Raw genomic sequence first — 23,369 nt, 5'->3', positions numbered from 1 at the left:
CCCCTCCCAATCCCCCATCTAGTTGAGAGGTGATTCAGCAGAGATGAAGTTCCATGACTTTAGAGGGAGGAGAAAGCTCTTGCAATCTCAGAGACGATCCCTCCACTGGCTTCATACATGTCCATACAATCCCTCCACTGGCTTCATACATGTATAGTCTCAACCCCTGCTGATTTAAGGAATAACTTTATATAATCTCTCTCTCTCTAGAGAAACAGGCCAAGTTGCCTGAAATAATTCTATGGGCCCCAGAGACCAAAAGACTCCAGGAACCATCCCATCTGTCCCATCACAAACAAAGGAGGGGCACTCACACCCTGTACCACCACTCCCTATGGCATCTTCTGGAATGGTCCTGAGCCCTCTCTCTACCCTGACCCAGATCCCGGAGTCCAGAAGGGGAAAGCCGCTGTCCCTGGTACTGAAAATACTAGCTCTGTTTGGGCAGGGGCTAGGACAGCCCAGGATGGTCCTCTGTAGACCCAGCCAATTGCCAGACCAGAACCCACCTGTGTCCTGGACCCAAAGCTCTGACCCCACCCTCCTCACTGCTCCCACGACTTAGTGAATGTTAGATCCAAAAGGAAACTGGGAGAGAGCATTTTAGCTCCATTTTACAGAAGAGGAAACTGAGGCCCAGCGGAAAAGTAAATTTCCAGAGGTCCTATGGTGAGTTACAGAGCCAGGACTCACCCTCTAAAGTGAGATTTTGTAAGTCCACTCTAGGGCAACATGAGGAATAAACTGGAAGAAGGCAGGCAGGAGGCAGGAGAACTAGAGAGGAGGGTGGTGCAATCGTCCAGGCTAGATATTATGGGTCCTGTATTAGGGCAGGGGCTTTGAAACAAAGAAGGATGGGCAGGGCTCTAGCCAATGCAGAGTATGGACACACCAGGAGGAAGGAGGCCCTGGGAAGGGCAGACCTGAGCCCAGAAGACCAAGTCCAGGAGGGGAATTCCTCCCAACTTCACACAGCCCAGCCCTGCAGGGAATGGAACTATCCCATCTGTTGGGAGTGGGGGCACCCTTCTAGGGTCTTTCCCAGAACAGTTTCCAGAGCCAATGCCCATGAGTCTGCCTCATATATTCCTCTGGCACCAGATGCTCCCACCCATGAGGAGGGTCCGAGCTGGGATACTGGCATCCTCAAGGCATGGGGGCAAAAATGGAGAAGGAATTCTAGATGGAGAGGAGTATGCTACAGGGAAGGAGCAGAGGTATGGAGGCTGAGAACTCACTTCTCTTTTGGCCTTATGGTACAATGGCAGGTAATAATAATAGCATCAACACTTCGCTGAGTGCCTACCCTATGTACCAGGCATGAAGCTGGGTGCCTTTGCACACCCTATCTCATTTAATCCCCTGGACAACTCTGCAAGGCATGTATCACTGTCCTCATTCTAGGAACAAGGCAGCAGGCTCAGAGAGGTGAAGTAACTTGCCTTAGTCACCCGGCTAGTAAATGACAGGGGGTGGATCTGAACTTGAGGTTGTTCTCCAGGGACATGCTTTCTCCCCAGGCTCTGGATGCCTCATCAATAACTTAAGTACAGTGTACTAGATGATCTCAAGGGACCCTCCCCGCTCTGACTTTCAGCAATTAGCTGATTCACAGACACCTTCAGTTAGAAGGGCATCTGGGCAGTTCCCCTAGCTCCAGTCCTTCAGCCATGCCCTTGCACACCAAGGAGACAAGGGATTCAGAAGCCCCAACATCATTCATCTCTTCTCGAGATGAAAGGTCTTCCTGGTATCTGCTCCAATCCCTGCCTGCAGCCTGTAAAGTCAAGGCAGACCACTAGAAGTTTCTCTCAGTGACTCAGGTCCCTATCCTGTCCTTGGAAGACTGTCCCTCCAAATCACTTTGGGCATGAAGAAGCCTTTGGGTCTGAAACTGAATCAGCTGGATTCCTGGGCTTGGTCCCCTGGAGCTAGAATCCTGGGGTCCAACACCTCCATGACCTCCTAATCTTAATCTCACTCCTTGGTCCTATCTCAGCCCCCTCCTTGTCCCAGCCCAACTTCTAGATCCCCAAGTCCCCATCTTCCTGACTCTCTAGTACCAGGCCTAAACTACATATTCACAGAGGCCATGCCCACTCTAGGACTCTGATAACCTCAAGCCCCTTCCCCATCTATAATAGCTTTCCCCAGCCAGAAACCACATCACAGCTTGATTGCTGGAAAAGACCAGCCCACGTGCTCCTGTTGAGGGCTTTGTAAAAATCTATTTTAAGGCCTGGAAAAGTCCCCCACCCCCAGCCCCAACTGGGAGCCTTGATGAGCATTCTCCCTGGATCCTCCGGAGCCCCCGCCCCCTCACCATCCCATCCAGCTGCCTATGTGAAGGTTTCTGGGGAAGTTGTTACTCTGAACAAAATAAGCAGGAAGAGATTTTAAAACAAAACCAGCTGGTGTCTGGGCTGATGCCACAAAGTGAGGAGGTCTTGGTGGGGAGGGCTGGCTCCTCTGTGTTGTGGGGTCTATGTATGTCACAAGGTGGTCACCCACCAGGCTGAACATAACTGAGATTCTGCAGCGAGGTGTCTGAAAAAGGATACTGCATTGATGAGGATGGAGCTATTATAGTGTGTGTGAATGTGGCTTTGTGATGTACACCTGCACACATGGGACATGTTTCTGTGATCTGGGTCTGTGCATGTAATCAGAGGGCCGTGTCTGTGTGGTTTGCATGACTGGTTTTATCTGTGACCATGCACAGTGTGAATTTCTCTATTGTGCCTCCCTGGATATATGGGCAGCTTACCAGAGCCACTGAGTGCTCTATTTATGTAACTGTACAAGTCACACATCTTTGTGTGTGTCTCCCTTGTGCTTCGTAACATATACATGGGACTACAGAAGTGCATTTGTGTAGTTATTTGTATTTAGGAGACTGGGAGATTACAGGTGAGACTGAATCTTTTTTGTTTTTTAAACCAGGGGGTCTCACTATGTTCCCCAGGCTGGTGTCAAACTCCTGGGCTCAAGTGGCCCTCCCGCTTCTCCCTCCAAAGTGCTGGGATTATAGGTGTGAGCCCTGCACCGGCACCTGAGACTAAATCTTGTGGATGTGTATGTCTGTAAAATTGTGGTGTCACTTACACAGTGCCAGGAACATAAGCCTGTTTAACAAGTAACTACTGGTTAATGTCTAAGTCTGTGTGTGGAGACAGTAGAGTGTAACGGTTAAGAGCATCAGCTAGGAAGCCCAACTGCTAGAGTTTGAATCCAGGCTCCACCACCTACTAGTTGTGTAGTTTGAAACATCTGACCTCCCTTTTCTGTTCTTTGGTACCTGCCTCATAGAGCTCCATGGAGATTTAATCAGTCCATACACCTACTGGACCTAGAACAGCACCTGTTGTACGGGAAGGGCCACCGTATAAGTGTTTGTGGGCATGGAAGTGCAGACCCATCAGGGCAGTCCCTGGGTAGTCTGTCTTTGCAAAGTTCCCCTACCCCCGCCCCGCGATGTCCCAGGTCCCCTCACCAGGCTGCGGAAGCTGGAGTGTGCTCTTGCTCCACTGAGTCAGGCCCACGATGGCCACCATCTTGGCACCCAGGCTGCTCCTCCGCTTCTTGGCAGTGCTGGTCCCAGCCCCGCCCCCAGCTTGCTGGGATCCGCAGATTTCACCGCTAATGCTGGAGCTCCGCACCACGTTCCTGGAGGCCCCAGATGAGGCAGGACCTGGCTCCCCGTTAAACATGGTCCCTGGGGCGGCAGGGCCTCAGGCAGCTCTGAAGGTGGGCAGGAAACAAAGGATCCCACGTCAGACCTGGATGAATCTACTGCAGTCCCACCACTTTCTAGCTGCATGACCTTGGGCTAGTCACTTGACCTCTCTGAGGCTGTAAGGTTTAAATGCACAAACAAATGTCAAGGGCATGCACAGGTTCTGGCTCAATAAAAGGGACTATTCCTATTAGCACATGGCTATGAAGAACCTCGCAGGTGACCTAGTTTAATGGAGAGGATCGAGGCTGTGGAGTCACATGGCCCAGGCTTGAATTCCAAAGGCCTCTACACACTAGCTGTGTGAACTTGTAACCAAACAAACATCCTGAGGTTTCAGTGAACACCTCAGCAAGATGTGAAATAAAAGCACTTAGCTCATAGGATTGTTCTAAGGATTAAATTAAATAATGCATGTGAAGTGCCCATCAGGCTTAGAGGAAATATTCAGTAAGTATTAGTGGTTATTATTTTCATAGCAAATAATAACAGGGAGAACAGAACTGGCTCCAGTCTGTGCAGACTCTGGTGGGGTCCTTTTGTGTGAAAGGGATACTGCAGAAAAGCCCAAAGCAGCAAGAAACTCACCCTACTTGAGAGGCATTTTAGTCTATTCCCTTCCAGCCACCCTTCCATGCATTTTTTAAAATAATTGAACTCATACTGCAAATATCATTTTATATACTAGTATTTTTTTCATTTAACATTATATCATGGCTGGGCACTGTGGCTCACGCCTGCAATTCCAGCACTTTGGGAGGCTGAGGTGGGCGGATCACTTGAGGTCAGGAGTTCGAGACCAGCCTGACCAATATGGTGAAACCCCATCTCTACTAAAAATACAAAAATTAGCCAGGCGTGGTGGTGGGCGCCTATAATCCCAACTACTCAGGAGGCTGAGGCAGGAGAATCGCTTGAACCCAGGAGGCGGAGGTCGCAGTGAGCTGAGATCGCACCATTGCACTCCAGCCTGGGTGACAGACCGAGACTCTTGTCTCAAAAAAAAAATACATCATAAGCATTTCCCAATGTCATTAACACTATGTATGCTACCATGATATTCCATTGTATAGAAGTAGCATAATTGACTTACGTATTTCAATATAGTTTACCTCTTAGATCAGGCCCAAGTTTCTCTCCTCTTTCTCTCTTTCCTCTCTTTTGTTTTTATTTTTTATTTATTTATTTTTTGAGATAGAGCCTCACTCTGTCACCCAGGCTCAAGTGCAGTGGTGCAATCTCAGCTCACCGCAAACTTCACCTCCTGGGTTCAAGCAATTCTCCTGCCTCAGCCTCCCAAGTAGTTGGGATTATAGTCCTGCACCACCATGCCTGGCTAACATTTTGTATTTTTAGTAGAGGGGGGTTTCACCATGTTGTTAAGGCTGGTCTCGAACTCCTAACCCCAGGTGATCTGCCTGCCTCAGCCTCCCAAAGTGCTGGGATTATAGACATGAGCCACCGTGCCTGGTTTCTTTCCTCTCTTTTAAATAAACACGGCAATAAACATCTTTCTTTTTTTCTTTTTCTTTTTCTTTTTTTTTTTTTTTGAGATGGAGTCTTGCTTTGTCACCCAGGCTGGAGTGCAGTGGCACGATCTCGACTCACTACAACCTCTGCCACTTAGGTTCAAGTGAATCTGGTGCCTCAGCCATCCGAGTAGCTGGGATTACAGGCATGCACCACCATGCCCAGCTAATTTTTTTGTATTTTTAGTAGAGACGGGGTTCCACCCTGTTGACCAGGCTGGTCTCAAACTCCTAATCTCAAGTGATCCACCAGCCTTGGCCTCTCAAAGTGCTGGGATTACAGGTGTGAGCCACCACACCCAGCCTAAACATCTTTCTACATGGATATTGTCTGCTTGTTTCTTTAGGACTGATTCCTCAAAATGGAACGACTGGGTCCAGGGGTACAGATACTGCTAGGAGCTTCCCTAGCATACACTCCCTCTTTCTGCTTCCTGACAGAGGGCTGGTTTTGTCCAGGTACCACCCACTCCTTGTTTTAGAGGCAGATCTTGATTAATTTAAGGCAATCCGTGAATGGCATTCACCTTGGCAACTCTTACGTGTCCAAGCGGAGGAAGATTTGGATTCCATGCTTATAAGAGAGGTGGGGAGCCCTCCTTCTTTCTCCCTCTGTCCTTCTCTTTCCTACACCCTAGAGAGGGCTCAGCCCTAGGATGAAGCCAGTGCTACTGTGAACAGACAGCACTGAGACAGAAAGTACCTCAGGCCACACCTGGGGCCTGCCCTGCGCTGGTCTTCCAATGATGTGAGACAATACATTTTCCATTGCTTAAACCAGTTTGAATCAGAGTTCTCTGTTACCTCCAAAAGCATCCTACCTGATGCCAGGGTCATAAATGTCTTTTGGATTCTCGGAATATATTGTCAAATTCCTTTTTAAAATATTGACATTTACTCTCCTTATTAGCTGCAGTCAACAAATATTTAAGCCCCTAAAATTCCCAGGCCCCTGCTGAATGCCAAGGATACAGCGGTGAGTCAGACCAACTTGGTCCTGCCCTCCCAAAGCCTCCAGTCCAGGAGGGAGACAGACAGTAAATAACTAATTCTACAGTTAAATATTTAATGATGGTTATGCTAAGTGCTAGGGAAGAGGACAGAGGGCCCTGAGAAGCATTCTGGGGGAGGGGGCTGCAGGAGTCTATGGCTCTGTTTTGAACAGAAGTGGGATCTCCAGCTGTCGGCCTCCACAGTTTGGCTGCAAAGTCCCATGCTGAAGTCGGTCTCCTCTGCTCAGGAAGAACCCAAAAAGGCCAGCCGCTCCAGCATCCTCTGCACCCAGCACCCTCCTGGCTCTGTCCTAGCCCACAGTGGTTTTCCTGGGGCAGCTGACCATCCCAGGGTTCAGGGCACTTCGCTTGACCCTGGGTGGGCCCTTGGGCCTGGTACACTGAAGGAGTCCACCTTTTCAAAAGCACACAGAAAGGGGAGGGAGAACGGGTGGAAGAGGAAAAGCACCATTGTGACGGATAAGGAAGACAGTCCCCAGACAGCTGACAATGGTCACCTGGTCAGCATGACTCCTGCCAGCCTGGCAAAGTATAGCTGACAGAGGGGATGAGTTAACACCTCTTTTTGCCTTCTCTGTGGCTGCCTGGACCGATCTCATTCACCGTGTGACGTGTGCAGAGTCCTGGATTGTATTTCTCCATCCCCCATCAACCCTGCAGCTAATGGAAAGTCCCCCTGGACTGGGGCCTATGATGATCTCTTCTTTTGAGTTTCCAATTCTAGTGCCAGTTTGTGTGTTTTTTGGGTATCTGCATGGTCTTTTGGTGGAAGATGGGAGAAGGCTTTTCTGATACTGTGACTCTGCCACGGTGTAGGTCTAATTTACTCCTTACAGTATTTCTGGAAGGTATGTGGTTATCTCTGTGTTGTAGATAAGAAAACAGTCTCAGAGAAGTAAAGGACTTATCCATCCTAGCCAGCTAAGAAGAGGCAAGGCCTGGACTTGAACTCAGGTCTCTTGTTTCCACAAAGAGACAGAATGCTTAGCATCCCCTGTCCCTTCAACCAAAAATGGAGGCCCGGCCCTTAAGCTCAGACTCTGCTCTGGGTCTCTGGGCCCTTTGAGAAAACTACAAGGAAAGTGTCTGTATGAGAAAAGCCCCTCTGGCCCAGGTTCCCACAGCTGGCATGAGCATCTAAGTTAGGGCAGGAGAAATCCCAACCGGACCATAGCTGGAGAAGCAAAGTGCTTCCCTAGCACAGCCTCCGGGAAGCAGGAGAGTACCACCCCCAGGGGGCGGAAAGGGACGGGGGTAAAGGACAAAATTCCTGACCCTGCCAACCCAGGGCTCATGTTTCCTCATGAATAATAAATGGAATTGACAAGCAGTTGGTTTGGAATCAAGGTCTCTGCACCATCCAGAGCTATTTTCTCATCTTTAACCATCTAGGGATCAACCAGCAGGGCTGGAGAACTGAAAAATGCTTGGGAGGGCCCAGTCTGCAGGCCACTCCCCAAGGGGGCAGGAGGAGCCAGACCCAAAGCCCTGGACCCAAGGTCCTAGGACTGACCCTGTGGGCCAGAAGTCCTGGGTAGGGCAGCTTAGGAGGGTTAGGAATCAGGATGTGGGATTCGAATGTGAACAGATTCCTTATGTGAACTCCTCTGGGCCTCGGCTGTCTCATCTGGGTGTAAAATGAAGGGGTCAGATTAAGTAATCTCTAAAACTCCTTTTGACTGGGAGAGTTGAGTCTATGAATGCACATTGGAGCGGAGGACTCGGAATTAGAGATCTAGTTTCTTCTCTGGCAGCAGGTTTAGCTCAGGAAAGACATGCCAGAGTTACAGATAGGGCACCTAAAAGGAGGGACATCCACAGAATAGCAACCCCTGAGCCATCAGACCACAGGGATGGAAAAGGGAAGGTGGTGGAGACTGTGGCAGAGTGGTGAGGAGCAGGCAGGACACAGAGCACACCATGTCACATGTTGGTGATTCCAAACAATTGCTAAATAAACTCTACCCTTCCCACGCAAGTCCCTTCACCAATTCCCTGCTTCTGAGCAGACCGTCCCTTTCTCAGCCCGGGTCATGGCACCTCAGGGAAGGAAACCGTCCTATGATCTCAGTGAGTCACAGAGACCTCACTCTGAAGTTCTTCCTGCTGACTCCCAGCTATTACCACAGCAGCAGAGAAACTTCGATTTATCCTCCAGGGAGACAGCTACAGCCCCCACTTCTGCCAAAACTCCATGCCAGAAGAGACCTGCCCAGCTCCCCAGGAATAAGCTTTGTGTTTTCTTTTTAGCCCTTGGATGTTTGGCCTCTACCCCGGGGTCTCAGTACCCTAAAAGGACCCTCCAAACTCTCTCCTGAATCCTGACAACAGCAGGTCTCAGGGCCCTACCGGGCTACCCTGGGCCTCTCAGTCCCTTTAACCGTGGGTCTAACCTGATGATTTTTTTTTTTTTTTTTTTTTTTTTTTGAGATGGAGTCTTGCTTTGTCACCCAGGCTACAGTGCAGTGGAGAAATCTCAACTCACTGCAACCTCTGCCTCCCGGATTCAAGCAATTCTCCTGCCTCAGCCTCCTGAGTAGCTGGGACTACAGGTGCCCACCATCACGTCCAGCTAATTTTTGTATTTTTAGTAGAGATGGGGTTTTGCCATATTGGCCAGGCTGGTCTCGAACTCCTGACCTCATGATCCGCCCGCCTCGACCTCCCAAAGTGCTGGAATTACAGGTGTGAGCTACCGCGCCCCACCCAGATGAGAATTTTTGGTAGTTCAAGGCCACACAAAAGCTCAAGATGAACCTAGCCACTCACCTTTCCAACAGTAAAGACCAAGGAATGCATCACAGGGTGATGGAGTGTTAGGCTGGAAGGGACTGCGTGTTAGGCTGGAAGGGACTGCAAATAACTGAGGCTCCTACCACCCCTCCCCATCCTCTGCTCACAGTGGACACCATTAACCTCTCTCTTTCCCATCAAGGTCAGACAGCCTCAGAGTCCCTCTCAACACAGGGCTCCAGCACCAGCTGATGAGAAACAGCTCATGAGCTAAAACTGACTTGCTGTCTCTATTCTAGCCTGAGCCTTTTATTTTGCAGAACAAGAAATCAAGGCCCAGAATGGGGGAAAGACGCACCAGGGTAACACAAAAAATTGGTGGCAAAATCAGCGCTTCAGCCCTAAGTCCCCTAACTCTCAGGTCTCAAATCACCTATCGGTGGTGCTCCCTCCCCACCCTTCACCTGGAAGAAAACCCAACTCACCAAATTGATGAATCTGAGCCTGGTGTTCCGCATCACAGGGGGCTGTGCCCCTCCCAACAGCACACCCCTAGGGCATTTGCACAAGGCTTCAATCGACTTCTGCTAAAACACCAGTTTTCAAGAAATGAGGTGAAGGCAATCAGGGCAGGCTCCCAGGAGGAGGCGATGTGGCAAAAGGGTCTGGAAGGGAAGAGGGGAGCTTAGAGGAAGGGCTAGGTAAGGCATCTGCCCTCAAGGGCTTCCAGTAGATTATGGCATAAAAAGATAGACTTTGAAGAAGCTGTGTGACCTTGAGCAAATCATTTAAACTCTTCAATTCTCCGTTTCCTCTTGTAAAATTTTCACAACTCCTGGGCCCCCTAATGTTCCTTTAGGCACTTGGATGCCAAGCTGCTGAAGACCCACAACTGTGAGATTTTTTAATACATGTACAGAGACTCACCCAGGACCAACCGCTGAGGAGCTCTAGACCCCATCCTTCCTTCCTCCAACCTCCCTCTGATTAATGGGGTCTGTGTTCCTCCCCAGACACTCTATGACATGCCCAGCAGTTGGGTGACACACTCCTGGCTCTGCCCCAGCCATGTGATCCTTAGCAGGTCCTTCAGCTTCTCTGGACCATTCCCTCCATTCCCTCCTCTACAAAACGAGTTTAATCACCACCTGGGCCCTCCCCGACTCTCCCGGCTGGACTGGGGGTCAGATGAGACAAAGAGGAGCAGAAGGCAAAAAGCAGAGAAAGGCAGAGTGAATGAAACACATGCTCTGGAGGCAGACAGACTTAGGTCAAGACCTAGATCTGCCACTTACAAGCCGTATGATACAGGGCTTCCTTAACAAATCCCCTGAGCCTAACGCTCCTCATCTATAAAGTGGGGACGATAATGTCTGCTTTAGGATTCTTATATAAAACATCACAAAACAAGGATTGGGATGTGGTAAATGATCATCAGTTGGGCAATTACATTATTATTCCAAAAAGATCCCCTTTATAAATCGTAAAGGATTGTCCAAGTGTTAGTTCTTATTGGTCTGGAGTCCACACCAGGTGCAACCACTTCAGGGGAAGGGCCAGGGACTAGAGCAGCACCTCCCACCACAGCCCTGAGTGCTCCAGAAGTCTGGGATCAGGGTCCCTGCACTTTTCAGTTGAAGTGAGAAGTGGCCTATGAAGCTGTGCCAGCATCTCAGCTCCTGACCCCCTGCTGGATGGTGGGTCTGGCATCTGATACTCCTGGCCCAAACCTAATCCCGCGCCAGGATGGCCCATCGCATCACCTGTGCTGATCTGTGCCCTTGTCAGAGGCTAGTGCCTGCACTCACAGAAGGAGTAGAGGGGCTCCTTCGGCTCCAGCCTCTCCTGTCTAGAGGTGGGCGGTGATGGGTTGGTAGGTGGTTGTGGTGGTGAAGACAGTCTGTGCCAAGGAAGCACACCCAGCCAGCGTGGGCAGCACAGAGCAACGGCTCCTCTCCTAGTTGTGCAGACCTTTGTCTCCCCCAAGCCAGGCTGGCATGTGTGCACGCACACACACACACACATACACACACACACGTGCACACACACATGCAGGAAGAGACATGGGGCACAGAATTCCAAATGTGTGATCACACAGACTCGTGTCAATGATATACACTTAAAGACGCAATCACATGTGCACACAGATATGCACACCGCCCCCCACCAAGACACTCATACACACAGAGACACACAGAAGCAGCCACGACGACAGCCATAGGCATTCACGGACTCACATGTGTAGACACCTGCACACACCCACAAACACCCTCCCCACTGGGCCCCTGCCCAGTCCAGAGAGGCAGGAAGAGCCCCATGGCTCCGTGGGCAGGGAAGCAGGAAGCGTCTTACCCTAAGTCATGGGCTCCCTTGGCTAAGGCACACACCCCACCTTTGAGCAGGTGTGTGTGAGCTTGAACACATGCACACTCATACACACCACAGTCCCCAATCTCACTCGCCTGACCCCCATCCCCGCCAGACCGGACAAAGGAGCTCATCGGTGAGGTTTGTGGTGAGGAGAGGAGAAGGCTGGCACGGAGCAGCTGCTGTCACCATGGCTACCAGGCTGACCCACTTCTCCTCTACCCAGCCTGGCCCACCCAGCCTGGGCAAGGCAGGCACAGGCAGCTTTGGGCAGGGTGGGCAGGCCCTCTCCCATCACACACAGGAAAGGGGTGGCCCTCTGAGGGTGTGGTAAGGGATGGGTTGAGGACCCCAGAGAGGCTGGATACTGTGTAGGAAGGCAATGCAGACTGCAGACATGCCTTGAAGGGAGTAGGGTGCTGAAGGCATGGTCCCTGCAAGACCTAGAAGACTGAGCCCCTGACGTTCCTGGGGCCTCAGGGCACCACATGGACCCTAGATACAGCTCAGTCACAGTCATCATGGCAGTGCAGGAGATGGGGTGGTCAGACTCAAACCCAAACTCTAAGGACTCAAAACACACAAGGGTAAGGCAGACCCAGGGCTGGGTGAGCCCTGTCTCCCATTCAGAACAAGGTTCCTGAAGGCTCCACTAGGGGCTGCTGGGGTCACAGCCATGCCCCCTTCCCAGGACAGGGTCGCCATGGGCCTTCACTGGGCTAGGGGCTCCTAAGGACAGGGCTGTGTGTTCTTCCTCAGAAGCAGGGACTTGGAGGGACACCACAGCCTGAGTCAGTTTTGGGAGGAGCCAGCCTACAAAACAGAATGAATCTCTCCTGCTTGACAACCTCCCTTAGCTTCCCATTTCCTGCAGGACAAAGGAGAAGCCCCTCACCAAGGCCCACAAGCCCATGTGACCTAGAGACTGTCTTCCTCTCCTATCTCCCAGCCCGTCCCATACCTCTTACCCCTACTCTGTATTCCAGTCACACTTGCTTTGGACTGTCTTCCTCTCCTATCTCCCAGTCCGTCCCATACCTCTTGCCCCTACTCTGTATCCCAGTCACACGTGCTTCTTTTCAGTCCTCAAAAGTACCACCTTGGGTCGGGCATGGGGCTCATGCCTGTAATCCTAGCACTTTGGGGGGCCAAGGCAGGTGAATCGCATGAGCCCAGGAATTTGAGACCAGCCTGAGCAACACGGCAAAACCTCGTCTCTACAAAAAGATACAAAAATTAGCCTGATGTGTAGTCCCAGCTACTCGGGGGGCTGAGGTGGGAGGATGGCTTGAGCCCAGGAGGTGGAAGTTGTAGTGAGCCGAGATCGCAACACTGCACTCCAGCCTGGGTGACAGAGCCAGACTCTGTCAAAAAAAAAAAAAAAGAGTCACTTAGCCACTTTGTCTCCTGTCTGCCTGGCATGCTCTTCTCTTCCCCCACCCCCATGATCTGGTGGCCCCATACTTGTCAGTCCTGCCACCTTTGCCTGGCTAAACCCTATTCTTGGCTCAATTCAAGTTTGAAGGTCATTTCCTAGGAGAGTCTTCCCAGATGAGGTTAGTCCCCATAATTCCCTTTGTACTGTCCCTAAGTTGAATTGTGTCCCCCTAAAAAATGTTGAGGTTCTAACCTCCAGTCCCTCAGAATGTGACTTGGTTTGGAAACACGGTCATTGCAGATGTGACGAGTTAAGATGAGGTCATGCTGGAGAAGGGTGGGTCCCTCATATAACCAGTGTCCTTATAGGAAGGCGGCCACGTGAAGACAGACACGGGGAGAGCGCCATGTGCCGATGGAGGCAGAAATGGGAGTGACGCGTCAATGCGCCAAGGAACGCCAAGGATTGCCACCTGTCACCAGAAGCCAGGGGAGAGGAACGGAACAGATTTTCCTCACAGCACACAGAAGGAAGCAACCCTTTCAACATCTGATTTTAGACTTGCAGCCTTCAGAACTGTGAGAGTCTACCTTTCTGTTGTTTTAAGCCACCCTGTTCGTGGCACTTTGTTGCAGCTTCCCTAGGAAATGAACACACTGCTGTTCCTAACTTGTTCTGTGCTTGTCTCCCACACCCCGCCCCCTGGCTGTGAGCTGGTTAAAAATAGGAACCTTGTCGTCGTCTTCACCCTGAATCCCTAGTACCTGGCACAGGTCTGGCATATAGCAGGACTCAGTAAATATTTGTAGAATGAATGAATGGCAACCTAAAACATTAAATTAGCAGTATTTATAGCACTGTGAGTCATTTTTATTTTCTCCATGTGACATATTGTGTTTTCTAAAGTTACTACTTAAGAAACTGTATTAATGTGATAATAAAGAAAAAAACCAAAACCACATATTTTTCTTTTTCAAAACATACATTAGAGTAACAAGCATTTCCACCAATGTGTGCTTTGTGACGAGGGAAAAGTTCTTCTATCTGCTTGATAACTGCTTTTTTTTATTGATTAATTGATTCCTCCTCATGTCACTAAAGTGCTTTCTACAGTCAGATTTACAGAGCTTGAGCTCTGGGGCCTTGCAGGGCATAGATTATGGGTGGGAAGGGGCCAGCCAGGGTACACATTCTTTTCAGCCATCTCCACCATCCACCCCTCCCTTGGCTTGTAGGATCTGGCTAGATGTGGCACCTGTCTCCTTACAGGGGCTGCTAAACTTGGCACTGGAGCATACCACTACTACTGGCCAAAGGTGACTCCCCAAACAGAAGCAAGATCCTGTCCTCAATGACCACACCATTTAGTGCTTCTCCAACTGCAACGTGCAGGTGGATCACCTGGGGAGCTTGCTCTGATCCATGGGTCACAGGTGGAGCCTGAGACACTGAATTTCTAAGAAACTTACAAGTGATTCTCATGATGCTGGTCCATGGACCACCCAAGGCACTGAGAGGTGAAGATACATTGCTCTGGTTGTTCTGCAGAAAGAGTGAACACTTCAGGGTGGGGGAGACCAGAGAAGGCATTAACCCAGCAGTTGCACCTCAAAAGATAGGTGAGGTTTGGAGAGGAGAGGCAGAGGTGGCTCTAAAGGAAAGAGGTGGCAACTACTGGGAAGGCCCAGGGAGAAAACATTGTGTTCAGAGGCTGGTGAACAGAGCAGTGCGGTTGGAGAGGAGGTAGGTACAACTGCGGAACAGAGGGCTGGAAAGATAGGCTGGGAGCAGCCAATGCAGGGCTCTGAATGTGGGGCTAAGAAGCTAGGCTTTCATCCTGTAGGAGTGAAATCTGACATGATTTAGATGTAATACTTTACAGAGATCAATCTGACACTGAGTGCAGACTCAAAAAGAAGCCTGACAGCAGGAAGAGCAGCCAGGAGGCTGCTACATCCATGCAGGAAGAAGGGCTGCACTGCTTCAGAAAGTGAGGTGCAAAGAGGAAACGTGGCCAGGAGTGGTGGGTGGGGTTAGGGGATTGCCTAGAGTGAGTGAGGGGACAAAGTAGGGAAAAGGGAAAAAATGAAATTCAAGGTGATTTGGCCGGGCATGGTGGCTCACGCCTGTAATCCCAGCACTTTGGGAGGCTGAGGCGGGCAGATCACAAGGTCAGGAGATCGAGACCATCTGGCTAACACAGTGAAACCCTGTCTCTACTAAAAATACAAAAAAATTAGGCGGGCCTGGTGGCGGGCGCCTGTAGTCCCAGCTACTCAGGAGGCTGAGGCAGGAGAATGATGTGAACCCAGGAGGTGAAGCTTGCAGTGAGCCGAGATCTCACCACTGCACTCCAGCCTGGGCAACAGAGTGAGACTCCATCTCAAAATAAATAAATAAATAAATAAATAAATAAGTAAATGAAATCCAAGGTGATTTACAGGACGGATGGGGGTGAAAGGTGCCAACGGCAGAGCTTGAGGTCCTAGCAGAAAAATCCTGGCTTAAGGAGAAGATGAATCCCCATTCTAGTCCCGATGGGTCTGAGATAATGCTGCAACTCTCACATTCAGGTGTTGGCCAGGTAAGCCAATTCACTAGCGCTCAGGAGAGCAAGGTGAGTGGGCAGGATTTGGGTGTGTTCTCCAAAGAAAAAATGGGGTGTGGAAAGGAAGAAGAATGCCCAGGAGACAGCAGAGAGTGAGGAAGGATTGAGAGGTAATACCTACAGTTAGAGGTAGGAGGATGATGGAACCAACTGAAGGAGGGAGAGTCCATGGTGAACAGTAGGAGAGGAACTCACAGAAGACGCCATGAATATACAGATGGCCAAGCTGGAAGCCCTGCAACACCCTGATATTGAGACCATGAAGGGGTCTACCCAGCTCAGGATGCAGGAGGGAGGCTAGGGGGGCACCCTGACTCCCTCCCTAAGGCACAGGGGAAGCCCAGGCCTGAAAGGAGCACAGCTGGAATGGAAAGCAGAATTTGGACTGAAAGAAAAGGGGGCTTGATGCATTGGGGAGGGTTTGGGCTGTGGCAGGAGCCCGGGGCTCTGAAGCACTTATTCCAGCTCAGTCCTAGCACAGGAAGGACAATTTCCACACATGCAACCACACACACACTTACATGTCCACATGGCTAGAGAACTCCCAGGGCAGAGCAGAGGCGACTGGGAAAAGGTCTTTGGATCAAAGTCTTATTACAGGTGAGCACATAATTTATCATCCACCTGGGACCCTTATGAGAATGAGCAGGGACAATACTCAATCACACCGGACCACAGGTGAAAATGAGGACTGTGCCAGGCAAACCCAGCCATATGGTCACCCTAGCTGGTGGATACTGGATCCCAATAAGATACATATTTGGTTCCACTGCTCCCCCTTCCTAGATGGGGGATAGCAGAAGGGACAGGCAGGCTCATCCTGAGAGGCAGGGCCACCCTCAAGGGTGCTGGTGGATGGGACAATCTCTCCCCCATCAGGCCCACTCTCGCCTGAGCAACGACACCCTCGCTGGGGGAGATGCGGCAGCACCACGGACAGCGGCCGGCGGCTCGCTCCCAGTCCCTCCCCCGCCTGCTCTCCCCTCTCCTCCCCTCCCCTTCCCTCCCCCCTCCCCGTCCCTCCCCCACGCCGCTGACGAAGCCGGATCAATATTTCATCGGGGGAAGGGGCTCCAGTTACCAGCCCCGCGCCAAGCCGGAAGGCGCCGCCCGCGCCTGCTGCCCACCCTGGGGACCCTCCTCAGAACCAGCACAGGCTCGGCCCCAGCCCAGACAGACACTGCCCAAAGAGGTGCACACATTCCCTGCAACCTCTCCACCCCCGGTCCCTTTCAGGGCACAAAGACCCGCGCGCAAGCCATACACCTCCAGTTGGCCCCTCCGATGCGCCACAGAGCGAGATGCACGCTGTACAAAGAAGATGACGTACACAAAACAACAGGCACCACACCACACCCAGCAGGCAATCCACCTAGACACGCACTCAGACACAGCACACACATGCACACAAAAACACACCTTGTGCACCACAGACTCACATGGCATGGAGATGCGGCTACCACAGACTCACACACATCACACAGACCCAAGACACACCCTACCACACACACATAAACTCGCACATTGCACAAAAACTCCCTCGCAGAGAACTGCAGACATATCACATGATGATACATTCACCACAGACACACACACAATATGCCCTCAGAGACCCTCAGACGTATCTGTGAGCTAAAGAGCTACATTTGCCAGGGACACACACACACACACACACACACACACTTAAAACTCTCATACATACACACACACATTATGCCTTCACAGAGATCCTCAAACATTCACCATGGACACACAAGCACACACCCCACACTCTACCCAGGCCCTCCACCCTCCTGGAGCCCAGGCCACCCTTCCCACTGTGAACATGGGACTAGGGAGGGGCACACAGGACTTCCCTCCCTCCTTCCCATCTGCCTTCTCTACTTTGGCCCTGCTCGTGGGCCCTGAGGATAAATTCACTGTGTCCTCCAAGGCCCCCCCTGGGGTCTGCTGCGAGTTCCCAGGGACAGGCAGTCAGCACAAAGTGGTAGGCAAAGCAGGGAGTAGGGGAAGTAGGACCTATGAGACTCCAAAGCCTTCTGTTTCACTGTCCCTGAGCCCCAAGCTCTGGGACATGAAGCCCCAAGGGCAGCCTTACCCTTACCTGTGGCTCCCAAAGCTTCACTGCTCCCTAGGCCTCCCTGAGGCCTGTGTTATACATGGGAAGCAGGAGAACTGTAGGGTATGCAGTCCCTACTCCCTCCAGAAGGTCTCAAGTCCTGGCTTCAGAGATGAGGGGGCATCCTACCACATCCAGATACCTCAACTCCATGAGCCCCGCCTCCCAAGCAGGTTGTGAAAACAATGGCACAAATTCTCCTGTCTGCAGGGAAATCGTGACAGGAGCCTCCTAAAGAAGCCCAAGCCAGGGTTCAAGGTGAGCAGAGGAGAGCAGGCCAGCGCAGCAGGGGGAGACCCCTAGATTTGTTGGGCAGGTGGAAGGGACCTTCAAAATTATCTAGGCCAACAGTGCACATTTCTGACATTCCCATATCACTTCCCAATTTTGCATTAAGTGTACAACACTGTGTGCCACCTCAACGATTTCTGCCAAATCTACAGACTCCTAGGCCGGGCGCAGTGGCTCACGCCTGTAATCCCAACATTTTGGGAGGCTGAGGCAGGCAGATCACTTGAGGTCAGGAGTTCAAGACCAGCCTGGCCAATATGGTCAAACCTCATCTGGATGGTCAAACTAAAAATACAAAAATTAGCCGGGCATGGTGGCACGTACCTGTAATCCCAGCTACTTGGGAGGCTGAGACAGAATTGCTTGAACCCAGGAGGCAGAGGCTGCAATGAGCTGAGATCGTGCCACTACACTCCAGCCTGGGCAACAGAGTAAGACTCTGTCTCAAAAAACAAACAAACAAACAAACAAACAACAAATCTATAGACTCCCATCCTGTTTGTTACTTATTTTCTTTAAATCGACACTTTGGCCAGGGGCAGTGGCTCACACCTGTAGTCCCAGCTATGTGGGAGGCTGAGGTGGGAGGATCACTTGAGTCCAGGAGGTCAAGGCTGAGGCAAGCCAAGATTAGGCTTCTACACTCCAGCCTGGGCAACAGAGTGAGATCCAGTCTTGATAAATAAATAAACAGATAAAAATAAATAAACGGACACTTTTAACTTTAGTGCAACTATTTTCAACAGAAACCATGTTATTAATATAAGTGGAATGCCAATATCACTTTTAATAAATAGAAAATGATAATAAAACAAACACAGTAGGCCAGGCATGGTGGCGCACGCCTGTAATCCCAGCACTTTGGGAGGCCAAGGCGGGCGGATCATGAGGTCAGGAGATTGAGACCATCCTGGCTAACACAGTGTAACCCTGTCTCCACCAAAACTACAAAAAATTAGCCGGGCGTGGTGGTGGGCGACTGTAGTCCCAGCTACTCTGGAGGCTGAGGCAGAAGAATGGCATGAACCACCCGGCGGCGGGTGCAGAGCTTGTAGTGAGCCAAGATCGCGCCACTGCACTCCATCCTGGGTGACAGTGCGAGACTCCGTCTCAAAAAAAAAAAAAAAAAAAAAACTCTGTAAAAACAAAGTTATGTTATTATGTTGAGCTACATGGAGCTACCAGGATAATGTTCTGAGCCGAGCCTGAGAGCTCTCTGTTAAAAAGGGAGGGCAACCAGTGTTGGCAAACTTGTTAAAGACACATTAGAGGCCGGGCGTGGTGGCTCACACCTGTAATCCCAGCAGTTTGGGAGGCTGAGGTAGGCAGATCAACTGAGGTCAGGAGTTCAAGACCAGCCTGACCAACATGGAGAAACCCCGTCTCCACTAAATATACGAAATTAGCCGGGCGTGGTAGTGCATACCTGCAATCCCAGCTACTCGGGAGGCTGAGGCAGGAGAATCTCTTGAATCCAGGAGGCAGAGCTTGCAGTAAGCTGAGATTGCACCATTGCACTCCAGCCTGGGCAACAAGAGTGAAACTCCATCTCAAAAAAAAAAGGGAACCAACTTTCTCACTATGTGAGCCAATGTTATGCAATGGCACTGAAAGTCATCCCCGGTCCCACTCCACACACTGGGAAGCTCTAGGCTTGTCCACATCATGCAGGAGTTCAGGCACAGGGGCCGGCTAGTGCCCTGTTGCTTCAGCCCATTCTGGTCATAACAACCCTTTAGAAATTCCTTGGTCCTTTCCTATTCACAAATTGTCATAACAGCCACCATCTAATATGAGCCTCAGAGCAGGAATTATCATCCCTGTTTCTGAATGAGAAAAGTGGGGCTCAGAAAGGATAAAAGACGTGTCCATAGTCACAGAGCTAGCTACGCAGGGGAGATCCACAAGTCAGAGACTTGACACCTACCCAGACACCATTTCTACTCTACTTGCGTCCATCTATCCCACAGCTGGCAGCCCTTCCTGGGCAGTAAGGAAAGAGGGAGGATGGTAACCTGCTATCTGCCCATGAGACCCTCACAATCCTAAACAGTAAGCAGGCAAGTCAGCAAATCATTGAGATTAAGAGAGGTGAAGAGCTTTACAGTCTAGCCTGTAAATGCCTGAACTGCAGTTTCTTTATCTGTAAAATGAGATGACAGGCCGGGTGTGGTGGCTCACACCTGTAATCCCAGCACTTTCAGAGGCCAACATGGGAGGACTGCCTGAGCCCAGGAGTTGGAGACCAATCTGGCAACAGGGTGAAACCCTGTCTCTACAAAAAAAAAAGCAAAACTGAGCTGGGCATGATGGCATGAGCCTGTGGTCATAGCTACTAGAGAGGCTGAGGTGGGAGGATTACCTGAGCCCAGGAGTTCAAGGCTGCAGTGAGCCGTGATTATGCCATTGCACTCCAGCCTGGGTGACAGAATGTGACACTGTCTCAAAAAAAAAAAAAAAAAAAAAGAAAAAAGAAATTAGCCAGACATGGTGGTGTACACCTGTAGTCCCAATTTCTTGGGAGGATCATTTGAGCCTAGGAAGTTGAGACCGCAGTGAGCCGTGTTCAAGCCACTGCACTCCAGCCTGGGCAACAAAGTGAGACCTTGTCTCTAAAATAAAATAAAATTTTATGTTTTAAAAAATAAAATAAAATGGGAATAATAATAGTACCCATCTTATAGGGAGTGAAGGTTAAATGAAATGTGTGAACACAATGTCTGGCACAGAGTAAGTACTTAAAAAAAAAAGAAGTTTATTACCAGGGAAGTACAAAGAACAGAATCAACACAGGTCAAGAATGAGTGATGGGAGGAAGGTGGGGTAGACATGGTTTGGCTTTTCACTGAGGAAAAGAACGAGTTACATCTTGGAGGATGAAGATTTTGGTGGGGAAAAACTCTTCTGACTGTTCCTGCCTTCCTCTTCCCTCTCTCCTCACTCCAAGGCAAGGTGAGAAAATTCAGGCTTTCCTCTTCCTCTCTCTCCTCAGGCCTCTGAATGACATTTGACAGGTTCTTCAGGGCCTGTCCTGAGCACTGCTGCCTAGGAAAAGACTCCCCTTTAAGTCACAATTCCAGGCCTTTTTTCTCCAGCTGCTGTCCAGATGGAAGTTTGGGGCTCAGGCCCAACAGCCTGCACCCACCTTGGCACTCTAAGAATTCCAGATGTCTTTGGAAGCCAGCAAAGATCCCCCTTCTCTAAGGGGGGCACTGAGAGCCATGTTTGCATGTCTCTTTGATCCTTCCCAGTAGGCTACAGATGATTGGACCAGGGTGGGCACCTGCCCCACTCTGAGCCAATAAGATCCTCTCCTGGGAGTTTGCGATTGGATCTGCCAAGCCCCAAGTTCTCTCTCTCCATGTGGCTGAAACCGAGGGACACAATACAGGAACTATAGGTGGCTTGGTGCCTGAAAAGGCAGAGATATCCAGTCTGTGGAGACAGAAAGGCAAAGACGGCCAGCAGGGTGCAGAGAATGGCTGCTTCCAGTTCCCGTGGCCCTCCAGGTCCCACCATCCTCAAGCTAATGTTTTTCCTTCCCCTTAGTTCCCGGGAATCCCTTCTATCCTTGTAATAAGCCCTTCTTTATTACTGAAGCTGGTTTGAGTGGGTTTCTGTATATAAGCAAAGACCTAATTAAGACAAGAGAGAAGCTGGGAGCCGGAGGTACGTAGATGAACAATCCTGAAAAAATAATCACTGTGCCTACGATGGAGGAGCCCAGTGCAGTGGCAGACAGCGAGTAAGAGATGTAGGCTTCGCAGAGATGTGGCCGAGGGAGGGTGGGCTAACTCTGCCCGGGGAGGAGCGGAAGTGCTCGCAGGCTTCACAGCGAAGGTAGCAGCTGAGCCGATTTTGAAGAATTAAGGACGTTCTCCATGGAGACAAAGTAGGGGTGGGGAGGCATTATAAGCAAAGGGAACAGCAAGTGCAGATGCACAGAGACCCAAAACAGCCTGGCGTGTTAGAGGGACTGGAGTTCAAAGTGTGGCCAGGAAGCAGGGAAGACAGGCAGTTGGGCGCACATCATAAAGGGCTTTGAATACCATAAGAAGCCGAGGCCTTTTCCTGTCAGTGACGGGGAGCTATTGAAGTATTTTAAGTAGCAGGGGGTGACAGGGTCAGTTCTGTGTTTTAGAAAGATTGTTCTGGGGCTGCGTGGAGAAAGGGCTAGAAAAGGCAGGCCTGGAGGCAGGGACCGGTTAGGAGGCTGCAGCACTCCTCATCTAGTCCCTTTATTCACCCACTAGCTCACTGTGTACCTACTATGTGCCAGGGTGAGACAAAACAGGATTCCTGAGCCCACAGCGTTCACAGTCTAGCATGAAAGAGACATGACGGAAAAGCGATTCGAGTGTGCCGAACGTTATGAAGAAGTACAAGGTCCTCTGGAGCAGGGTGCTGTTTACTGTCTGGTTTTTAGGCTTCCCTGCGGAAATGACGTTTGAGCTGGTATCTATCTGAAGGATAAGTAGGAGTTAGCAGGGCCCTGAGAGGGGGCGTGCATTCCAGGATTGGGGACAACACGTGTGGAAGTCCTGCAGCTGAGGGAGAGTGGTGGAAGAAGACACAAAAAGGTAGGCAAGGACCAGATCCCACAGGGCCTCGGAGACTGCGTCAGTGCATCTGGCTTTCATTCCAAGAAGGCTTGGAAGGGTCCTAAGCAGGGAAATGACACAATCCAACGTTTATCCTAAGAAGACCATGAAAGAAAGCGGGGCAAGAACAAATGTCAGGAGACCAGGTAGGAAGCTGTCACAGTGGCCCAGGTGAGAGCCAATGGTGGCCTGGAGGGGGCGGTGGGCAGCGAGAGGGTCCACGGACTCAAGGCAGAGATTCAGGACTAACAGGGCTTGCTGAGGACTGGTTATGGGGGTGTGGGATGGGAAGAGGGGCGTATCCAGGAGAACTTCCAGCTTTCCGGCTTGACCAGATGGGTGGATGGTGATGCCAGAGATGAATCAGGGACCCTAAAGGCAGAGCAGATGCAGGTGTGAGAGTCGGGAGCTGGGTCTGGACCTGAGCTGAAGCTGATTGTGAGACATCTAAGTGTGGGCCAGGAAGCAATCACACCTGCAGATTGTTGGGGCTTCTTTTTTTTTTTTTTTTGAGACAGGGTCTCACTTTGTCACCCAAGCTGCTGGAGTGCAGTGGCATGAACATGGCTTACTATAGTTTCAACCTCCCAGGCTCAAGCGATCCTCCCACCTCAGCCCCCCAAGTAGCTGGGACTACAGGCACGCGCCACCATGCCCAGCTAATTTTTGTATTTTTTTGTAGAGATAGGGTGTCTCCACGTTGCCCAGGCTGGTCTTGAACTCCTGGGCTCAAGTGATCCGCCCATCTCAGCCTCCCAAAATGCTGGGATTACCAGCACTTTGAGGAGGTGGGAGCCACCACACCCAGCCAGACCTGCAGATCTTGAACCCAGAAGAGATCATTAAAGTCAAGAGAGTAAACGAGATTACCCGGGAGGTAGGGAGGGAGGGGGCAAAACAGCGGGAAGAGGAGTTGGGGCAACTTGAGGAGCCATGGTAGCATCAGGACCTAGGGGCAGAGTGAGAAGGGGCTCTGAGCTTGGCAAATCAGGAC

The 23,369-nt window shown here is 50.8% G+C and overlaps 1 protein-coding gene across 4 annotated transcripts in view; it reads right to left on the bottom strand.

Moving 5' to 3' along the window:
- Window positions 1–23,369, bottom strand: part of RIMS3 (regulating synaptic membrane exocytosis 3) — a 46,890-nt gene that overhangs the window by 18,690 nt on the left and 4,831 nt on the right. For 2 of the 4 annotated variants that reach the window (XM_078003913.1, XM_028827492.2), the window contains exons 2-3: window positions 9,497–9,695; window positions 3,494–3,741 (exon numbers count right to left, since the gene is read on the bottom strand). In XM_078003913.1, the coding sequence (XP_077860039.1) occupies window positions 3,494–3,710 (217 nt within the window). In that variant the 5' untranslated portion in view covers window positions 3,711–3,741; window positions 9,497–9,695. 4 annotated transcript variants of the gene reach the window in all.

The sequence above is a fragment of the Macaca mulatta genome, chromosome 1, assembly GCF_049350105.2.
Source record: "Macaca mulatta isolate MMU2019108-1 chromosome 1, T2T-MMU8v2.0, whole genome shotgun sequence".
In the NCBI taxonomy this organism is placed as follows: domain Eukaryota; kingdom Metazoa; phylum Chordata; class Mammalia; order Primates; family Cercopithecidae; genus Macaca; species Macaca mulatta.
This window is presented reverse-complemented; position numbering and strand designations above follow the sequence as displayed.